We start from the raw sequence: 19996 nt of genomic DNA on the forward strand, positions 1-19996 counted from the left end.
GTTCCTATTATTATTATTATTATTATTATTTACCTGCATTGGGAGTCTATGGCAGCCCATAGAACGCCTTGGTGAAAAGTTGTGAAATTTGGCACAGTGGTTCAGGACAGCAACATTAGCCCATCAAGCTAATTTCAGGTCGCTAGCCCATCAGCTCTAGTTATTATTATTATTATTTACCTGCAATGGGAGTCTATGGCAGCCCATAGAACGCCTTGGTGAAAAGTTGTGAAATTTGGCACACTCGTCCCATTAGCCCATGAAGCCAATTTGAGGTCGCTAGCTCATCAGCTCTAGCGCCACCAACAGGTCAAAGTTGGACATGCATTCATGTTTATACCGAGATGTTCATCATGTAGCCACCCATTCCACGAGCCGTCGTTATTACCGATTGCCGAGACGGTCGTCATGTAGCCACCCATTCCACCAGCCGTCGTTATTACCGACTACCGAGACGGTCGTCATGTCGCCACCTAGCCGATTATGTCCATCCGGCAGAATTAGTTTACAGATTACCGAGACGGTCGTCGTGAGGCCACCCAGCCGATTACGTCCATCCGGCAGAATTAGTTTACCGATTACCGAGGCGCGTACTCTCATAATGCTAGTTCATTCCACCAGCTATCATTATTACCGATTACCGAGACGGTCGTCCTGTAGCCACCCAGCCGATTGCGTCCGTCCGGCAGAATTAGTTTACCGATTACCGAGACGGTCGTCATGTAGCCGCCCAGCCGATTGCGTCTGTCCGGCAGAATAAGGTTTATCGAGTCCCATACGCTTGACACCCACATTGCTGCTCGCAGCTATATTTAGGGGTCCAAGCCAACAGGTTGGATCCCTATTGTTTTTGTAAGGATTATTATTATTATACTTCCCATCTAGAAGTGGTACCACAGCCCAAACAGTAAATGGTGCACACGCGCCAATTGCATCACTAGATCCAGGTCTCTTCGGACTATGCAGACGACAAAATCCAGACACGCCGGCCACTAGGTGGCGCTATACCAAGGAATACGCGTTTGGGGCTATAACTCCCACACCGAACCTCCCACAGTCAAAAACTTGTACGCACATATTCACTGGAGTCTGCTGCATCTTTTGGCATAGGCCACGCCCATTTGCGTCTAGAATTTTTTTTCGCAAAATCGCGAAAACCGCAAAACTGTTTTTTCCCTACTCCTCCCACATTTCTCGACCAATCAACACCAAACTTTGCACACGACATCTTCAGACGCACACGAAAAGAAATACTCAAACACTTTTTGCTCCGACCTTCGATTACGAAACGGTAGCATTTTGAATATTTGTTTATTAGCTACGTTTTACGTTGAAAATCAAAAATCCAGAAAAATACCAAAATTAGACATCGGATCAAGTCCAAATTTTACACACATGTCGGTGTTACCCTTAGTGACGTTCGAAAAAGATTTCGGAAAGTTTCGCCATTAGGGGGCGCAATAAAAGAGGAAATTGTATATCTTCTACAAAATTTCGCCGCAAAAACGCTACACTGACTTCTCGCTACTCCTACCACAGTCAAATCCTTTGTATCCACAGGTTCAGGGTAGCGTTTTGAACACATGCTTCGCGTTGTGCCGGCGAAATGCACATTTCTTGTCGCGTTGTGCCGGCGAAACGCACACTTCTTGGACCCCTGCATAACTGCTTGCAGTTCTAGTTTTATATTATCTTCCTTACACTTATCTACAAGGTTCCAATGCCTGTCAACACCAGATACAAAACATATTCAAGACAAACATTGTAGCAGCTTATTGTCAGAGGGGCACACAAAACTCCAATCTGACACTATACAAGTCTACAAGTTTGAATTCTCATGTTCTCATTCATATATGCAGCTCTAGAAAAAGTGTCATGACTTTTTTTTTTTCAATGTTGTCCACAATCAGCAATGCTGATTGTCTCATCGCTAACTATTTTACTGTATAGTCATTTAGCAGGCACTTTTATCCAGACTGACTAGCATTGACCTGGTAGAAACGTGTCCTTAAAGAGCAGTGTTAGCGGTATCTTGCACATGGATACAATTGGGAGTTGAACCCGGTATCTTTTGACTGAAAGTCAAGCACACCTCCCACTATCGACTGTATTACACTAATTCATGTAACATTGAAGAATGGTACACAACAAAAACAATAATAACATGTACAATAGATCAACAGGTACCACACCTCTCTTTATCTTATTTCTTTATTTTCATCGGTTCATCTATTTTCTCTCTTGTGCTCTCTGACGCTGTAAGAGAAGCAAAGCAATCAAGGTGTTGTGTGTGTGTGTGTGTGTGTGTGTGTGTGTGTGTGTGTGTGTGTGTGTGTACTAGTATGTACTATAAATTATGATTTTTCTTTGCCATTTTTCCCTATTTTAATGGTCGTGACATCACCTGTCCTCTCACTCGCTATCCCCCCCATTTTTTTTTATCACATTCCCCTTCTTCCACTTCTTTCTCCTCTTATCTCTCCCAATTATGTTTCTTTCTACCCTCCATCTCTCCATCCATCTCCATCTGTCTGTTTTCTAATTCAGTTCAATGTGCCTACAAATAACGAGTGTGTGTGTGTGTGTGTGTGTGTGTGTGTGTGTGTGTGTGTGTGTGTGTGTGTGTGTGTGTGTGTGTGTGTGTGTGTGTGTGTGTGTGTGTGTGTGTGTGTGTGTGTGTGTGTGTGTGTGTGTGTGTGTCGGGAGGGCGCTCTAGGTTGAGGTGTTACTCTTTGCTTAGTTCTGTTCTTTGTCCTTCATCCCCGACTAACCCATACACCTCTCTCGCTCCCACTCCCTCAATCTTCCTCTACCTCTCTCACCCTGAGCAGGTCTCGCCCCCAGCTAGCAGGAGTGGTCCTCTCACCTAGTTATCACACCCTCTAGGATGTGACCTAGAGGGTTGTTCACCCTGTAGTGGTCCATACCACAGCTCCAACCGGGCCATTTTAAAAAGTGTTATTCCACAATCTTTCGACCCAACGCTTTTGTCTCCGTGGAATAAATTGTTACATTCAGAACAGCAAAATGACAAAAATCGACTGGTCTCCTTAAAACAGCATGACATGAGAATACCTTCTAATTTATCGGCTAATTTCTATAGACCGAACATACAGATGAATGCTTGTTTTTCCCAAACAATTTGATCGTATCGCTATATTTAACTGGGTGGATGTTATTCGGACCATATATAACGCAGAATAATAACTGTAATATTAGGTCATTGCACTACTTCCAATCAAATCCTAAATCATCCAATCCCTCTTGCATCATCCCACCGTTAAGACCCTCTTTGACTATTTTTGACATGGAAAAACACCACATTATGGTAGCAGGATTGAAGCCACTATAAAAAAAACGTTACACCTGTTAGGAAGGCACTTGGTATCAAATATATATACAAATATATGCGTGTTTAACAACTTGTACAGGTATATACACCTTGTGTAAGCCTTGTAGTTTTGTTTTTCATTCAACTCAAATGGTTTGCTTTGCTAGGGCTTTTTCTTGTGGTTAATAACATTAAGAACATATGGTGAAAACCTTCTTCTGCTGATTATCAGTTTGTGCACAATGCTGAAGCTACCTCTAGTCTACGTTGAGAGACCAGCAGGAAATGTGAGATGAACAAAGATCATTTAAAACCACTTTGAAAGTGTCTCTGTTAAAGGCAGTATTCGTGCTGGGCAAGGTTGGAGGAAGGGGATGAAGAAGATTGACACGGATGAGGATGTTGCTGACATACAGGAGTGTTGCTTTGGGTGAGGTGAGGGGAGAGATCAAGAGATGGATAAGCTGGATGGTGTCTGAAGGGGTCTCCCCCAGCCCTGCAGAGAGTCTGAACTATGGGGCGTGAATGGCAGCTCTATAGGGAGCCTGTCAACATCTCTCTCTTATTCTCTCTCTCTTGCTCTCCAGCCTGTCGCTCTCTCCATCCTAACCTCTTCGCTTGCTCATCTATGGCACTACCTCACCTCCTATCTGTCTATCAGCCCCTTTCTTTTGCTCTCTCTCCCAACCTCACTTTTACTCTACCGCAATCTCTCACACTCCCTCTGGCATGCAATCTTAATCGGGATTAAACAGGATGAAAAATACATTTAACTTTACAGTTAGGTAGGTTAAAGTCATGTCTACGGCCGGGGGTAAATCAATTTACATAACGACCACAATTCTTATTTTCTATGATTCTGCATTGGAATCCCACGTCCTGCATGGTTACACCTCTCAAGGAGTGGGCAACACCAAGATGACATCCATCATGGAGTCATTGTTATCTGCCGCATGAAACGTAATCAGTTACATTAACATAAAGCCGTCAAATGTGTTACATTTAACATGTTAGATCACTCTTGCGTGATATTAATTAGTGGGAAAATGAATCCATGGCCGACGTGAAGGATGATATACAACGGCAGAAGTGCTTTTTCGGGGCTTGGGGATCCACTATTCATTGTCATTAAGGCTTGCATCACCATGCCAACAGCCTTAATGCATTAATATTCATGTATGCTAACAGTGTCTGTGAGGGGCAGACATCAGTAATAATGTGTACATGTTCTCTCCAGAGAAGATGTTTGCATCGTGGTCCCATTTAGTTATTTCTGTGACAGGACAATGAAATGGGCTTTTCATTAAACAATGGAAACTAATTGTTGATTGCAAAGAAATAAAAAACAGTGACTAACCATGTGCATCTATAAAAAAGAGAGTAATGACAGATTATAATGAATGACTGCATGTACTTTGTTATTGGACCGTTACTGCGAGGTCCACGTCTTGTAATCAAATGTTTATATGTCAGTAGACATATAGTACAGCAGTGTACTGTAAAATAATGTGGGACATGAACAAATCCATGCCCAACTACTTGACTTAATACAATAATACACTTTTAAACTGCATAAAATGCTGTACGTAACAATGACAAGACTTACATTAAAACATAAAATATTCAAAGAATAGGTCTATTGCAAGCTCGGTAAGATAGCTCACTTAGTAGGTTCATCAGTACTTACAACTAGGAATAAAGCTCACCACACAAACTATGTAGCACTCTGTAGCAACAAACAGCGATGTAGTGGCAGGCCACAAACAATCATTATCCTGGCAATAGTAAACAAACGACAGTAGCGCCATATGCTGTCAATCCCCTAACTTCCGGGGAAGTTTGATATAGCTCACTACATGTTCTTCTTTGACGTGTAGCTCATTCCAGCCACCAAGCTACGGTAAAATTGTAATTCATTGTAGATCTGCACTCAACACATTGATTTGCTATCGCTCTTTCTCTTCCGAACCCTTCACCCCTCCTGTCCATGCACACGTTGAATATAATCATGCAAGGGATGAAGGATTGTTGTTGGGTTTCAGAGTAGATGGCTGGCTGACTCAAACACACAGTCTAAATCTCAAAGTATGTTCCCACGCTTTTCATCAACCTCATATTTTGTTATTATTTGATTGAGATCCCCCTAACGGCAGAGAGTATATATCTTACCTTTAACAGTAATTGTGCAGTCCGTTTTAGTCATCGTCCTATGAATTTGAGCAACATTGAGTTTGTTTCCCTTCATCGATGCGTATTGGATGTTGTTGGTGTGGAACCAGTCCCTTGGTTTCAGAACTTTCCCTGCCCTCCAAACTAGTCGGCTGTTCCTTTGCCTGAAGCCCCTGAATACCGGGAAAGCCCAGAGCAATTAGGCACCTTATCGTTTTAATTAAGAAAGCCATTTGACCGTATCTACCGCAGTGCAATGACACGCATAATGTGTGTGCGTGTGTGTGTGTGTGTACACACCTTTCTAAAGGGGACAGCCACTCAGTCTCCCTCTATCACTGCTCCCTAACGAGTTCAAAGGTCAAAGCCAGTTACAACATCACTAATTCAACTCTACTCCTACCCTTCCCCCAGCCTGAACTATCCATAATGATACTCTTACCCAGCACACACAGACAGACTTACAGACGACCCCTTGACACCAACACAAACTGACACACACACACGTCATGCTCAGGTGCTTATCGTTCTGCGTGTATTTTTCACGCTACTCTCCCAGAAGCATGTACATGAGAACAGAGCCACTCAGCGTGACTACAGCTCTCCCCATCTTAAGTCCTCTGCTCTGAGGAGATGGGATGCTGTTGGAGGAGGTGGAGGAGGTGGGGCCAAAAAACACAATCGTTCCTCCTCTGCTCCGTCCCCTCCTCATACTTGTCGTCGTCATCCTCCTCCTTTTACACCCAGGCACTTGGAGCAGGTGTCTGGGTGCTTACTCCAGTTGGGTTGATGTTTACTATCCCCCTCCTCCCCCTCCCCTCTCCCCCCCCCCCCCCCCCCCCTCGTAACCCATCTCCTCAGAGGTGGGGGGGTGACAGTAAAAACCACCCAGACTGGAGATAACACCCAGACACTGGCTCGTCTTCTCTCTCCCCTCCTCTGTTCCTCCCCTCTCCTCCCCCGCCTCCCTCCCTCCCTCCATCAGCACGGAGCGGTGGACTGTGAAGACATTCCCGATATCTAAATTTACCCACTGTATCAATCTTGTTTAATAGAGTGGAGCGTCGGCGGTTGCGCCGCGGCGTGCCGAGCGTGCGTGTGGAGTGAGAGCGGGCGGAGCGGGGGGTGGGGTGGGGGTGTTGCCGGGGCCGCGGCTGATAAATGGTTTGTGCAGAGGCGACGGACGCACGTGATAGATCATGAAATATGTATGATTTATCCCAGCTAATAAACAGGAATGCAGTGTGTGATGTATGGGGACAGATGGGCTGTCATCTGCTGTTACCACGGCGACCAGGAAGATTAAGGTGGGGGGGGAGACAGACGGCAGGAAGTAGGTGGAGGCCAGAAGGCAGTGTCTGTGCAGGCAGGGGAAGGATGAATGAATTATGGGTTATCAGCAGAACTAGTGCAGTACTACATGAGTACTTGCTGTCAGTACTTGCTGTACTATGTGATTTTTTTTTTCTAGCAAAAATAGTACTGTAACATATTAATAAAGCACTAGTTGGTATTTAAGTTATTTTTATTGATCAGTAATATCCATATCAAACTGTACTAGTTGTTTTTGGTCAGTAATGGTTAATGTAAGACAGTAGTAATATATATATATATATATATATATACACTTCTGTTGCAATGGTTGCTTCACAGAGAAGTTGCAACACACACACACACACGCACACACACACACACACACACACACACACACACACACACACACACACACACACACACACACACACACACACACACACACACACACACACACAGTCCTTCTCTGTCCTTGTGTTTGCCTTTGCCCCCTACCCCACCCCAACCCTTGTTACAGCCCGACTGTACACACTCCAAACGACACACACACGTGTTTCTTGCTCCAGATGCATTCTGAAACAGGCGCATCAGTGCAGGTTTGCGATGGCATTGCTCACAGGTAAAATTAGCATGGTGCTAATGTGGGGACCGTCTCTGTTTTTAAGGACAACCTTTTGTCAGAGTTCACACTGTGCAAATAACAATAGCAACACACACTCTTATCTCAACACATGTCTACAGGCTAAGGTTGCTCACGTAGCAGTCATTTATGAAGGCACATTTGTCTCAATAAAAACAAAAACAAAACTAGATTCCCAGATCTTTTTGCTATTTACAAATAAATATAAGAGAATATATTTAGAGGTGCACAAAAAGGTATCTCATAAATCCACACAATTTGAATACAAAGTTTTCCGGTGGATTTCATGTGATTATGAATGTTTTTTGGTGTTTCTTTTTACAAGTCTATATCTAAAAGATAGAATATGTAATTCTCTGCCGCTGGATGGCTATTTATTTCTTTATCAAAAGAAGAAAAGAAACAAGTCTGTTTGATGTCGTGCTGCAGCGTGGGTTCATGGTAGTTGGGTTCTCTTGCCGGTGAAAATCAATCTGACGTGAAGCAGCAAACATGTTCACAGACGCGATAATGTGTGAAAATTTTATTCACGTTACGTTTAATCCTGTGTTGTCATTTCATTTTAAGAAAATAGCCGCAACGAATGTCAGTCCAAGTAGCGTTCAGCTGCCAAGTTCAGTTGAGCTGTAGATGAGTTATACGGAGAATTACATCGTAGGCTAAGTTAGCCTAGCCCTGTTATACGCGGTCAAAAGAATTACACTAACAGTAAAGTTTCAGCGTGTTGAACGTTGAAGCTTAAACTTGCCTATTATAGGCTACTGTGTAAAACGCTGTTTAGAATTAATGTTAGTATCAAGAAAAGAAAGACCCACCAGTGGGGGGAGATCTTATGTTTTATTATAATGCAAACGTGCATGTTGCAAAAAATGTGCAACAGCTCCCCCTGGGGCCACACTTTTCGGTGAGTTGCAGAATCCGGTGTTACACCGGCACCCTTTCAGGCGTCTCCGTTGTCCCTGAAGATCCCGTGTCTAACATTAGTTTGGCATTACATTAATTAATTCGCACACCAGTTTTATTTACTTTCATATCGTGTATTTGCGTGAGCACGCGTGCACACACATCCTCGCGCACAAGGAGGAACACAGGTGACCACATTTTACCTGTCCCTCCAGGATTTCACGGGCCTTTCTTGAGATTGTTGCGGCCTGAAATGCCTGATGTTGCGTGAGCTTTTCCAAAAAGTTGCGATGAAAGTTGCGGTGTTTTTAATGTTTTGATGCGATTACAGTGCGAGAGGAAATGAAAGTTGCGATAAAAGTTGAAATTTTTCTGATGTTAAATATTAAGTTATTACTGCACTTTTCCCAGAGTAATTGGTTAAATATTAAGTTATTGCTGAAAAAAACATTAATTAAAAGAACAATAACACTGAGAAATGGTCCTATAAATAATAAATTCTCGATTCTTTCCGCGCTGGCAATTGACTTGGATGCAACAGCCTGTGTCAGTGATCTGCCTCGTCGTCTGACGTCCTGCCTGCAGTTCTGTAGTTCTGTTTCACGGTGGCAAAATTCTTATCAATGGAAGATTTCCGCTTATGTTCCACCACAACATTGCATGCAGTGCAAAATAATTTTCCCCTGCTTTCATGTAAAATACCGGGATACTGCTTTTACAATTTGCAATTAGGGCATTTAGCAGACGCTTTTATCCAAAGCGACTTACATCGTTTAATACACACATTGACACACCGACGGCAGAGTCAACCATGCAAGGTGACAGCCAGCTCGTCAGGAGCAGTTAGGGTTAAGTGTCTTGCTCAGGGACACATCAACACTCTAACACGCTAGGAGGAGCTGGGGATTGAACTAACAACTCTTCGGTTACAAGACAACTGCTCTAGCTCCTGAGCTAAGCAGACCCCTTTTCGTGGTCTTTCGTAGTCGGCAAGTGTGAAACGTTGGACGCTCACATGCTGCATGACACATGCTGCAAGCCTTTCATTAGTTGTTTCCTTTGGAGAGACGTTCTCTCTCCAAATTTTAACTTTTACTTTTCTTTTTTTTTCTTATGTAGCACTTTGAGATTGTTTACTCAATATAAAGTGCATTACAAATAAAATTCATTATTATTATTATTATTATTATGAATGCTTGAATCGTTTGAAATAGTAAACACGGAAGTAAGGCAGAAGGTTGTTTGTCGACATCTGTTCAAGATGACGCCACTGATTTGCGGGAAAGTTGCGTAGGTTGGTTAAAATTGCGACACTGCACTCAATTCGCGGTGATTGGTTGATGTTGCATTGAAGTTGCAAATCGCAACATCGCGAAATCCTGGAGGGTCTGTTTTACACCAGAATTTCCCAATTAAGTTAGCCAGAATCAACGAAATAATACACCAGTAGTTTTGGCTGGTCCTTGGTGCATGGACACAAGAAGACCAATTGTTGGGAGAACAAAAAAAACTCGACCTGTGCTAGTGGATCTTGACTGACTTCGCCGGCTCCTTCAGCATCAGCTGCTCTGCCACTCACCATGCCATGCTTCGCCCTCACACTCGTCAAGTGCCTTCGTATATCCATTTGCTCAATGATTTTAAGGACATACCATTAATAGGGACACCATGCCATTCGTTATCGCAATATTGCTGATTATAACAGCAATCTACGGGGATTGATCGCTGTCATAGGCTATAATATTGCTTGACTGCTAGCAGCTATGTTGTTTAACTTAATCTAGGCTATTCTAAAATTACAGTAGTGTTAAAATTTAAACTACAATATAGCCTTTCTTTCCCTTAAGTAGACCTCAGGCAATTTCACCAATTAGCAATTAGCACCTACTTACAATTTCACTCTGATTTGCAAATCCTCTTTTGTCTCCTCTTATTTCTTAACTCTGCTAACCCAACCCTTCAGAAAAAATAGCGTTCAAATTACCCCTAGCCCCTCCCGGCAGTGCTCTCTAAAACAATTGTAATCCAAATTAAAGACAACTTCTAATTGTATCATTTATTTCGACTCAAAGTCTGGCTTATTATGTTAAGTGCAGGTATGTAAGGATTTCCCTGACAAAAAAAATTGAATAAAAAAGAACCTTAGAGTGGATAGCTATCTAGTTTTCCGACTTCAGTCCTCACTCCCTGTGTTTCCGATATTTCCGGATGGGAGTTCGGGGAAATTACGCCAATCAGAATCGACAAAATAATTCAAAAAGTCTAGTTGTTTTTACAGATTATAATACCGAAATATTACATATTCTACCTTTTGTAGACATTGTACCACCAGTCATTGGTAAGTACAGAACAAGTCTCGGATCCAGTAGTCCTACTATGTTAAAGCAGAATCTGGGCTCCAGTAGTCCTACTATGTTAGAACAGAATCTGGGCTCCAGTAGTCCTACTATGTTAGAACAGAATCTGGGATCCAGTAGTCCTACTGTGTCACAGTAGGATCTGGGATCCAGTACTGCTTCTATGTTACTGCAGAATCTGGAATACAGTAGGGCTACTATGTTACAACAGAATCTGGGATCCAGTTGTCCTATGTTAGAGCAGAATCTTGGCTCCAGTACTCCTTCTATGATACAGCAGAATCTAGGATCCAGTACTACTGAATCAAACTGCTAAAAACTGCTGAAACTGACTTGCACAATTAGAGAAATCTGTCAGAAAGGGATTTCTAAAGTGACCAGGCTGCAAGGTGTTGAGCCCTTAACAGACACTTTGCTGTTTACAGCAACAGTAACAGCAGTTTGTGTTTCTGTTACTAGCCAATTACGTGCTTCCAGATCCCTGTTTTTAGTAACGTTGGACGTTTCTTGCCTCTCTGGTTGTCTGCCTGTATTAGGAGACACTGCGGTCTACAAGGACGGAGTGTACTGGATCATGGGCCGCACCAGCGTCGACATCATCAAAAGCGGCGGATATAAGATCAGCGCCCTCGATGTGGAGCGCCAACTATTGGCCCACCCAGACATTACAGGTGAGGAGAAGTCAACACACGGGTGATGGAGCAGATTATGTTCTTTACTTGCAGGCGTCCTATATTCGTAGATGCAATTCCGGGAGAGTTTTGTATCAAATTGTATGATATTTCAGTAGGATGCCAAACAACTGTGTTTTTTTCATCTAGATGGATGTCATTGTCATTTTGAAGTTGCTGAACACATTATTTTTGTAGCAAACCTTTATTAGACATTATTATATCTCTGACCAGTGTCCTTTGACCTTTGACAGATGTGGCGGTGATCGGTGTGCAGGACCAGACCTGGGGGCAGAAGGTCACGGCAGTGGTGGAGCTGGAGGGGGGGCACAGCATGACGCTGGATCAGCTCAAGGCCTGGGCCAGGTACTGAGATAGTCGGTAGTGTGTTGGACTCCCGACCCAAAGGTTCTTGGTTTGAAGCCCACTGTACAAAGCATAACAGTATCCCTGTACACAGTGTCCCAGAGTAAGAGGCCCCGGCCTAATCCCTCCCTGGTCCTTAATGAATCTGAACTAACCTAACCCTAAACTCAGTCTCTAGTTAAAAAAATAATTATACTGAGACCTTCTGCAGCTTGGGCTCAGCTGCCCTTCCAGTTCAGGTCCATCTGGGGTTTTCATTAATATCTTGGTAGAATGACAAATGGGCTGCTTTTTACATCACACTTCAGGGGGCTTATCATTATAGAAACGCAAAACAAGAACAGGTAGGAAAACTTTTGTGTTATTTTTTACATTTCCATCACCAATACATTCGTAATATGCTAATAATACCATAAGATAACCATTTGTATATACCCTCATGTTACATCAGCTGGAAGAAGGCTTGATATCTGAAGTCAAAGTAAGGCTAGGGCAATGTTAGTTAAAGACGGCGAGCGAGGTAAAGGGGAAGATGGTTGCTTAGTGTAAAGTGCCATGGCTCGAGCTGTCTCTTCAAATAACTCTCAGAATCAGTGCTCAGCAACAACCAACACAGGGAGCCCAGCTGAAATAAATGGAATGGAAGCATGATTGAATATTAACACACACACACACACACACACACACACACACACACACGCACACGCACTGACACATATATACAACTCACTGACGTCCCAAAACTAGGTTAGCTAAGGATAGTCATGACTTGCTGGAGGCAAAACGTGAGCCACCAAAATAAAACAGTAAAACCACTGGTCCTGAACAACTAAACTGTTGCTGCGATCTGCTAGGTTCATCAGGCTGTTCTGTCTGCCTCACTGACATGAGATAGAGAGAATCCATGAGAGCGAGGAAGAAGGAGAAAAATATAGTAACATCTGAGACATTAGGCAGGGATAGAGATGAAAAGGGAGAGAGAGAGAGGTGGAGTGGTAAGGTTAAAAAGAGCCAGAGAGAGGATTGATGAGCGAGAGACATTTCACATCTCATTGTCCCTTCTTTGACATAGGGCTTGTTTTCCTTTGTTTACTTCCCTAGTATGCGTGTGTCTATGTTTGTGTGTGTCTTTCTCTATAATGTTTATGCATTCATTTAGTTGTAGATGCTTGGTATTTTAAGCAATTTATTTTCTCTGTGTGTTCAGGGAGCACATGGCCCCCTACACCATCCCGACTTGTCTCCTGGTGCTCGACCAGATTCCCCGGAACCAGATGGGAAAAGTCAACAAGAAAGAGCTACTGCAACACTTCTTTCCCGGCTCCTAGACCCATCATCGTGGCTTTTCTTACCAAGACATGACCCCCCCCCCCCCTTCTCTTGGGTCTATTCCCATGACCCAGACACGCATTCATTAGAATGCTATTCAATTTTAAATTGTCAAAATTGTATTAAATATGACAATTATGTTAATTGTTCCACAATGTGTGTGTGTGTGTGTGTGTGTGTGTGTGTGTGTGTGTGTGTGTGTGTGTGTGTGTGTGTGTGTGTGTGTGTGTGTGTGTGTGTGTGTGTGTGTGTGTGTGTGTGTGTGTGTGTGTGTGTGTGTAAGACTGCATAGTCGCGTGTGTGTCCTGCCATTTGCAGCTGTGGTTCAGCAGGTGCGATAAGAACCTGAAGGCAGATCCTCCTCAGAGATCCTCTCTCCCTCTTTCTCTATCTTTTTTTCTGTCCTTCTCTTTTGCTTTTTATATCTCGTCTCTCTTTTCATCAGCCTCGCGCAGCTCTTCACTAAATCCAGGGCTCTGACAAGCAGCGACTCGTTCGATTGGTATGAACCCCATTCAAAAGTCTGCATCTAGCCAAGTACCGGTACAGTCCAAATGCATTGGGGAGGTAACTTGTGAGGACTTGGGAAAAGCAAGTATCCAAGAATGCATTTCACAACAACCAGCGGCACTGCGTCAGGAGTTTGTACTCCTGAGTCATACTTGCCAAGTACAGAGTATGCAAGTCCGAACTTGCCGTATTTGATTTAGAGATGCCCGGTATCTCGTTCCAACCTGCGATTGGTCCAAAATATCACATGGTTACAGTGGGGTCTGGATAGTGGGCTTTTTCCTATTGTCAGACCCCCCAGGATTTCGGGATGTTGCGATTCGCAACTTCAAAGCAACATCCATCATTCACCGCAAATTCAGGGCGGTGTCGCAATTTTAACCAACCACCACAACTTTCCCGCAAATTTGACCAATCAGTGGCGTCGTCTTGAACTGACGTCGACAAACTACCTTATGCTTACTTCCGTGTTTACTACTTCAAGCGATTGAAGCATTCATGCAGCATGTGCGTGTCCAACGTTTCACACTTGCCGACCAAAATAACTGCGAAAGATCGCGAAAAGCAGTATCCTGCTTTCTACATGAAAGCGAGGGGAAATTATTTTGCACTGTATTTAACATTGTGGTGGAACATAAGCGGAAATCTTCCATTGATTTTTTTTTTGTTTTGTTTTGATCCATTGCATTTTGCCACTGCGAAACATAACTACAGAACTGCAGAACTGCAGGCAGGACGTCAGACGACGAGGCAGATCACTATGACACAGGCTGTTGCATCCAAGTCAATTGCCAGTGCGGACAGAATCAAGAATAAATTATTCATAAGACCATTTCTCAGTGTTTTTTTCTTTTTCAGTAATAACTTAATATTTAATAATTACTCAGGGAAAATTGCAGTAATAACTTAATATTTAACATTAGGAAAATCACAACTTTTATTGCAACTTTCACTTCCTATAGCACTGTAATCGCAACAAAAACCTTAAAAACACGCAACTTTCATCGCAACTTTATGGAAAAGCTCACGCAACAGCAGACATTTTAGGCCGCAACAATCTCAAAAAAGGCCCGCGAAATCCTGGAGGGACTGTATTGTTCAGACATGGCAAAGCAAGAGCAAATGTTGCTGAATTAAATAATTAGATGACATACATTTCATAGTCTTTCACAAAGATAGGCAGAATTATTGCTAAAGCTAGCAAGCTAGACAGGAGTTTTTGGGGATGGGCTTTGGTGGGAGGCTTGATAGGAGGGATTGGGATTTTCTCGGTTCGATTCTTTCAAAAATGTTTCTCCCAATTGCCTAACCTAGCTTTAAAGTCACGTAACAATATTTCTTAATGCACAAGATGTCCTCGGGCAATGAATGTAATTTTTGTCATGTCGTATGTTATATACATGGAGTCTGAGATCAATAAATTGTAGATTGCTATTTAATTCATGTATGCATTCACAACCCAATGTATGTGGGTGGTTCTTTTGCTCTTTGTATGCAGTGACTGAGCATAACGGAGGTCAATAACGCCCAATCCCAATTCACTTATTGCCTTACCACTTACCCCTACCCCTCTGTTTGAGGGGTAGGGCTAGGAAGTTAGGCTACATCGCCATCCAAAAGTCTTACAAAACATCGGCAAGACAGTGGCGAATGACGCACCAGCAACCAAAGAAAACAACAAATGTATTTAAAAATCACTACAGCTGCAGATGGCATTGTTTGATTCAAAATGTCTGTCAACTATGGAAGGACATTAGTTTAAATAACCTCTGGCAGCTCGGCCCCGCCACGCATGGCCTCGAGTGTCCCTTGCCTACCATTCACTCATTATTTAATGCATGCTCGCGCAGGGCAAGGGATTGTGGAATGGCTTGCATGCGGGCGGGGGATTGCGGCACGTTGAAAGGGGAGGGAGAAAGTTACATTTATGCAAATGAATGGGTCTTGCAGTGGTAAACTACTACAAGCAACCACTAGGAAGGGGGTTGGGAGTTGCCACGCGTTCTCGAAAAGGAGACCACGCTTTTTATGGGCCCGAGTTTATAGAAATGTTGCCTAAACACAACCAAAGTATGCGTGTTAACACGTGATATTTGGAAATGGCAACGCAACAAAAATCTACATTAACGTGGATTTTATGATCGAGGCCAATGATGGACCTTAACACATAGCACATTTAGGAAATGTTTTTCAACTGGCAACATCGGACTATCCAGGCAGCTTTATAATGGCTCAGCCTTTATAACCCCTCCAAAAGTCTCATAGTGCCTCTCATTCGCATTGTATTCGACTCGTGGTCGCGTGGGGCAAGGAATTCTGGGAAGGCACGTGTGAGGGAGGCTGATCGCAGCGCATGTAGAGGGGAGGGACAGAAGTTGAACTTCAGTTAACGATTGGACCATCGACATTGAGTGTATACTAGCGGACCTTACGGACTCGCAGTGGATTTTAATTTCCTGGTTTTAAGCACTTCCATCAACAAAGACGTAATCTCCCCCAAACAGCCACTAGAGAGAATGCGGGGCTTTGACATGCTCTGTCATTTGCGATTGAACACACCAAAATAAGACCCGACGTGTTAACATGTCCATTATTTTTGCAATAACATGTCAAATTATAACATGTTATATTAGGTACTGTTAGAGGATAAATTTCAAAAATGTTAATTGCGCTTATGGCCTACCATAGTTAACAAACTCGTCACATGGCTGCATAATCAACATAGATGACTACTGCTTACGTAACAGGGCTTCCAAGGGTCGTCCCCCTTCACAGCGGAAGATTTCTTTCACATGTCGAAAAGCGAGGTACACTCGGAAAAAGGAGGGGGAGAAATGACCAACACCCATGGTGGGGAGAACGATCGCAAGTAACCCCCCCCCCCCCCCATCCTCACCCAAACTCCACCTTACCAGACAATGAAATGCTATCACACACCCGCACACTTAAACACACACACACGTCACGCCTACATACAAGTGTGCAAACATGCACATGCGTGCACGTTGGTGTGCCTGCAGCCACCAGAGAGCTGATTAAGAGCAGAGGTATCGATCGGTGGGCTGGCAGGTGGCGATGGATGAGGCAGCAGGAGAACCAGAGACGCCCACAGACCCCCACATAAATACCCCCACGTTGCCTGACCCCCAGCCCAGTGAAAGACCGGGCCAGCTAGGGTGAAGGGTCCTGGGCCCTGGGGTAATGGGAGAACCTACGCTGTGGAGTGTTGAGTGGGTGGCCTGGAGGAGAGAGGAGAGAAGGAGATAGGACTGGTGTAGCGGAGGACAGAGAGGATACAGAGAGAGAGGATGAAGGTAAAGCATACTGGTAAGATATTTGGGGAAGAAAGGAGTAGGTTGGTGGAGGTTGAAAGGCGAGACATTGCCAGTTTGACACCTGGCCATATAGTCCAGGTAGTGTCTGGGAGGACAGAGAAAAGGCTCTGGCCGAACAGGAAGTGTTCAGAATACACCTGAACCCCCACCAGGAATGTAGGGGTGTTTGGGGTATTCCCATGACTCCCATCTGACTGAACGTTCATGCCCTTGAACTAGTTCTGCCCCCCTCTCTCTCTGGCTCTGACCCTCTCTCTGAAACTGGTGTGCTGGGGAAGCGGTTGTCTGCAGATGGCTGCTTATTGGGCCCTAGGGTGCTTGTGTGTGTGTGTGTGTGTGTGTGTGTGTGTGTGTGTGTGTGTGTGTGTGTGTGTGTGTGTGTGTGTGTGTGTGTGTGTGTGTGTGTGTGTGTGTGTGTGTGTGTGTGTGTGTGTGTGGGGGGGGGGCTGGGGTCTTTGAGGCCTGGGGGGGGGGGGGGGGCTGGGGTCTTTGAGGCCTGGGGTAATAATGCCAGGCAGTTATGTGTTGAGAGGAAGGTTCTTCTGCTTGTGTATGTTGTGTTAAGGGGTAGGGGGAATATTGTTTGTTAGAAGCGTGTGTGTGTTTGAAGGTGGACCGCTGTGTTTTATGTGTCTAGAGAACAGACTATGTGTTGCTGACAAGACAACAGCATAAAAGCATGAACTAGTCTTGTATGGTCCACCTTCACCCTCTCCTCTTCCTCTCCCTGTCTCATACCCCGTGACTCATACATCTGACAGATTGTCCGACGAAATAACTGAATAATAACTTAGAACCCTTGAAGGACAAATCCCTCTTCGGTGTTCCTTCTCAAGGTCAATTTACCTGGTAGGTCTGATTTGAAAATAGATGCATTTATATGTAATGTATTTTCCAATATTTGATGGCCAGACAGTGATTTTAGGAAAGCACATGTATAAAGCACTACTGTCTTATGGAAAAAAAATGCTTAGTGTGACCTGTCTCTTTTAATCACGTTAAAATACAATTGGCTTGACTTGAATTTGACCGAGAGTGGGGTGTGGCTGAACACAATGGAGTGAGGTCACGTTTTCCGAAGCTCCGCAGGCCTTGACATTAAGCTTTTTAAAACATACTTGCCCCAAGTGGAAAATGGAGGCCTATTAAGAAAATGTGTAAAACCAACAAGTATTTGTTGAATTATAATTTATTCAAATACAAAGCTGTCAAATCAGCTAGCCCAACAGAAGAAGCGCTGCACGGCCATATAAGCCAACTACACCGTTGACCTGGAGATGACCGACACCATCGCTGTTGCCGCGGCGACCCGTTGACAGCCACAGCAGTCTGCAGGCCTGTGTTATTTCCATGCCCTGTATGGAACCAGGGCTAGGAGGTGCTGTTGTTTGGTGCCTGTGCAGTTTCGTGGCATCGGGAAATGCCCGGGCCCTAAGTTCTGGGGCCTGTTGTTTATCAACGACACAGGCTCTGTACGAAGGGCCCAGTGTGATACGGGTTCCCAGATTAGCCTCCTGCCTGCTTCGCGCATTGACAAGTTAGGGGGTGGCCACGGCCCTACCTCCCCCCTCCTCGCGGAATTCCCGGAGCTCATGGAGCCTACGTTCTCAGCTTCCACAAGCAAGCACGGGGTAGAGCATCATATCTCGGCGGTGATCACTCTGTTTGGCCTGTTTGAGTTCTTACGCATGCAGTTTGGCCTGAAGAACGCAGCCCAGGCCTTACAGCGACTGATATAAACCGTGCTGCGGGACCTGCCTTTCCTGTTTGTTTATTTGGATGACGGCTCAGCCAGCATGGCCTAATCGTCAATCCGGCCATGTGCCAGTTTGGCCAGATCTCCATTGGCCACCGCATCAAGGATTGGGCTTTTCCTCTGCCATCGAAGGTGGCTGCAGTGGCGGATTTCCAACGTCCCCTCACGGTACGGGCCCTGAAGGAGTTTTTGGGGATGGAGAATTTTTACCACGGTTTTGTTCCCCTTGCTGCCCGGCTCATCTGGCCCCTGTTCGAGGCACTCAAGGGCAGGCCCCTAACACATAATTGACTGGAGCGCTGAGAGAGAGGCGGCCTTTTGGGACACCAAACGTGTATTGGCCAAGGCGCCCATTCTCACGCATCCTTTGCTTGCTGCGCCGATTGCTCTGACCACCGACGCTTCGGACTATGCTGTTGGGGCCGTGCATGAGCAGTTTGTGGACGGTGTCTGGCAGCCACCCGCGTTCTTCAGCTATCAGATCTGCCCTTGCGAATGGGTATACAGTACCTTTGATCAAGAGCTCCCCGGCCTCTACCACGCCATTGGACATTTCCGTTTTAATTTCCGTTTTCCATTTCCTGCGATGGCGAAGGTCTGTCAGCAGCACCAGCTGGCTTACATCTCAGAGTTTCCCACGGACATCCGTCATGTGGCGAGTAAGGACAACCACATGGCTGATTGCCTCTCCCGGGCCATCGCACGAGCTGTCCACCTGGACATCAACTACGCTCGCATGGTGGGCGATCAGGCCTCCGACCCGGAGGTCCGGGCTCTGAGGACAGCTATAACGGGACTCCGGTTGGAGGACGTCAAGTTCAACAGCATCTGTGCCAAGCTCCTGTGTGACGTTTCCACTGGGCAGCCAAGGCCTGTCATGCCTGGTAGTTGGTGGCGTCAGATTTTCAATGCCATGCACGGCCTTTCCCACCCTGGGCGGAGGCCGTCGCAGCTGCTGGGGGCCGGGAAGTTGATCTTGCATGGCCTCAAGAAGGACATTTGGGATTGGGCTCGGACCTGTGTGGTTTGCCAGCGCTAAAAGGTGCATCGGCATGCGACGGCTCCACTGGTGCATTTTTCGGTGCCTGAGCAGCGGTTTGACCATGTTCATGTGGACCTGGTGGGGCCCCTGCCGCCCTCTCAAGGGTTCGGCTACCTCCTGACGATGGTCGACAGGACCACCCACTGGACGAAGGCCGTCCAACTGGCGTCCACCACAGCCTTTGACGTGCCCCGGGCGTTTTTAGGCACCTTGGTCATCTGGTTTGAACCCCTTTCTGACGCCTCCTCTGACGGGGGACCTCAGTTCACTTCC

General features: G+C 45.1%; 1 protein-coding gene across 3 annotated transcripts in view; it reads left to right on the forward strand.

Moving 5' to 3' along the window:
- Positions 1-15048, forward strand: part of acsf3 (acyl-CoA synthetase family member 3) — a 36714-nt gene extending 21666 nt beyond the window's left edge. For all 3 annotated transcript variants that reach the window (XM_030377211.1, XM_030377212.1, XM_030377213.1), the window contains 3 exons: positions 11251-11385; positions 11640-11751; positions 12959-15048. In XM_030377211.1, coding sequence (XP_030233071.1) covers positions 11251-11385; positions 11640-11751; positions 12959-13079 — 368 coding nt within the window. In that variant the 3' untranslated portion in view covers positions 13080-15048. The remainder of the gene's footprint in view (positions 1-11250; positions 11386-11639; positions 11752-12958) is intronic.
- The last annotated feature ends 4948 nt before the right edge of the window (positions 15049-19996 follow it).

This window comes from Gadus morhua, chromosome 14 (assembly GCF_902167405.1).
Source record: "Gadus morhua chromosome 14, gadMor3.0, whole genome shotgun sequence".
NCBI lineage: Eukaryota > Metazoa > Chordata > Actinopteri > Gadiformes > Gadidae > Gadus > Gadus morhua.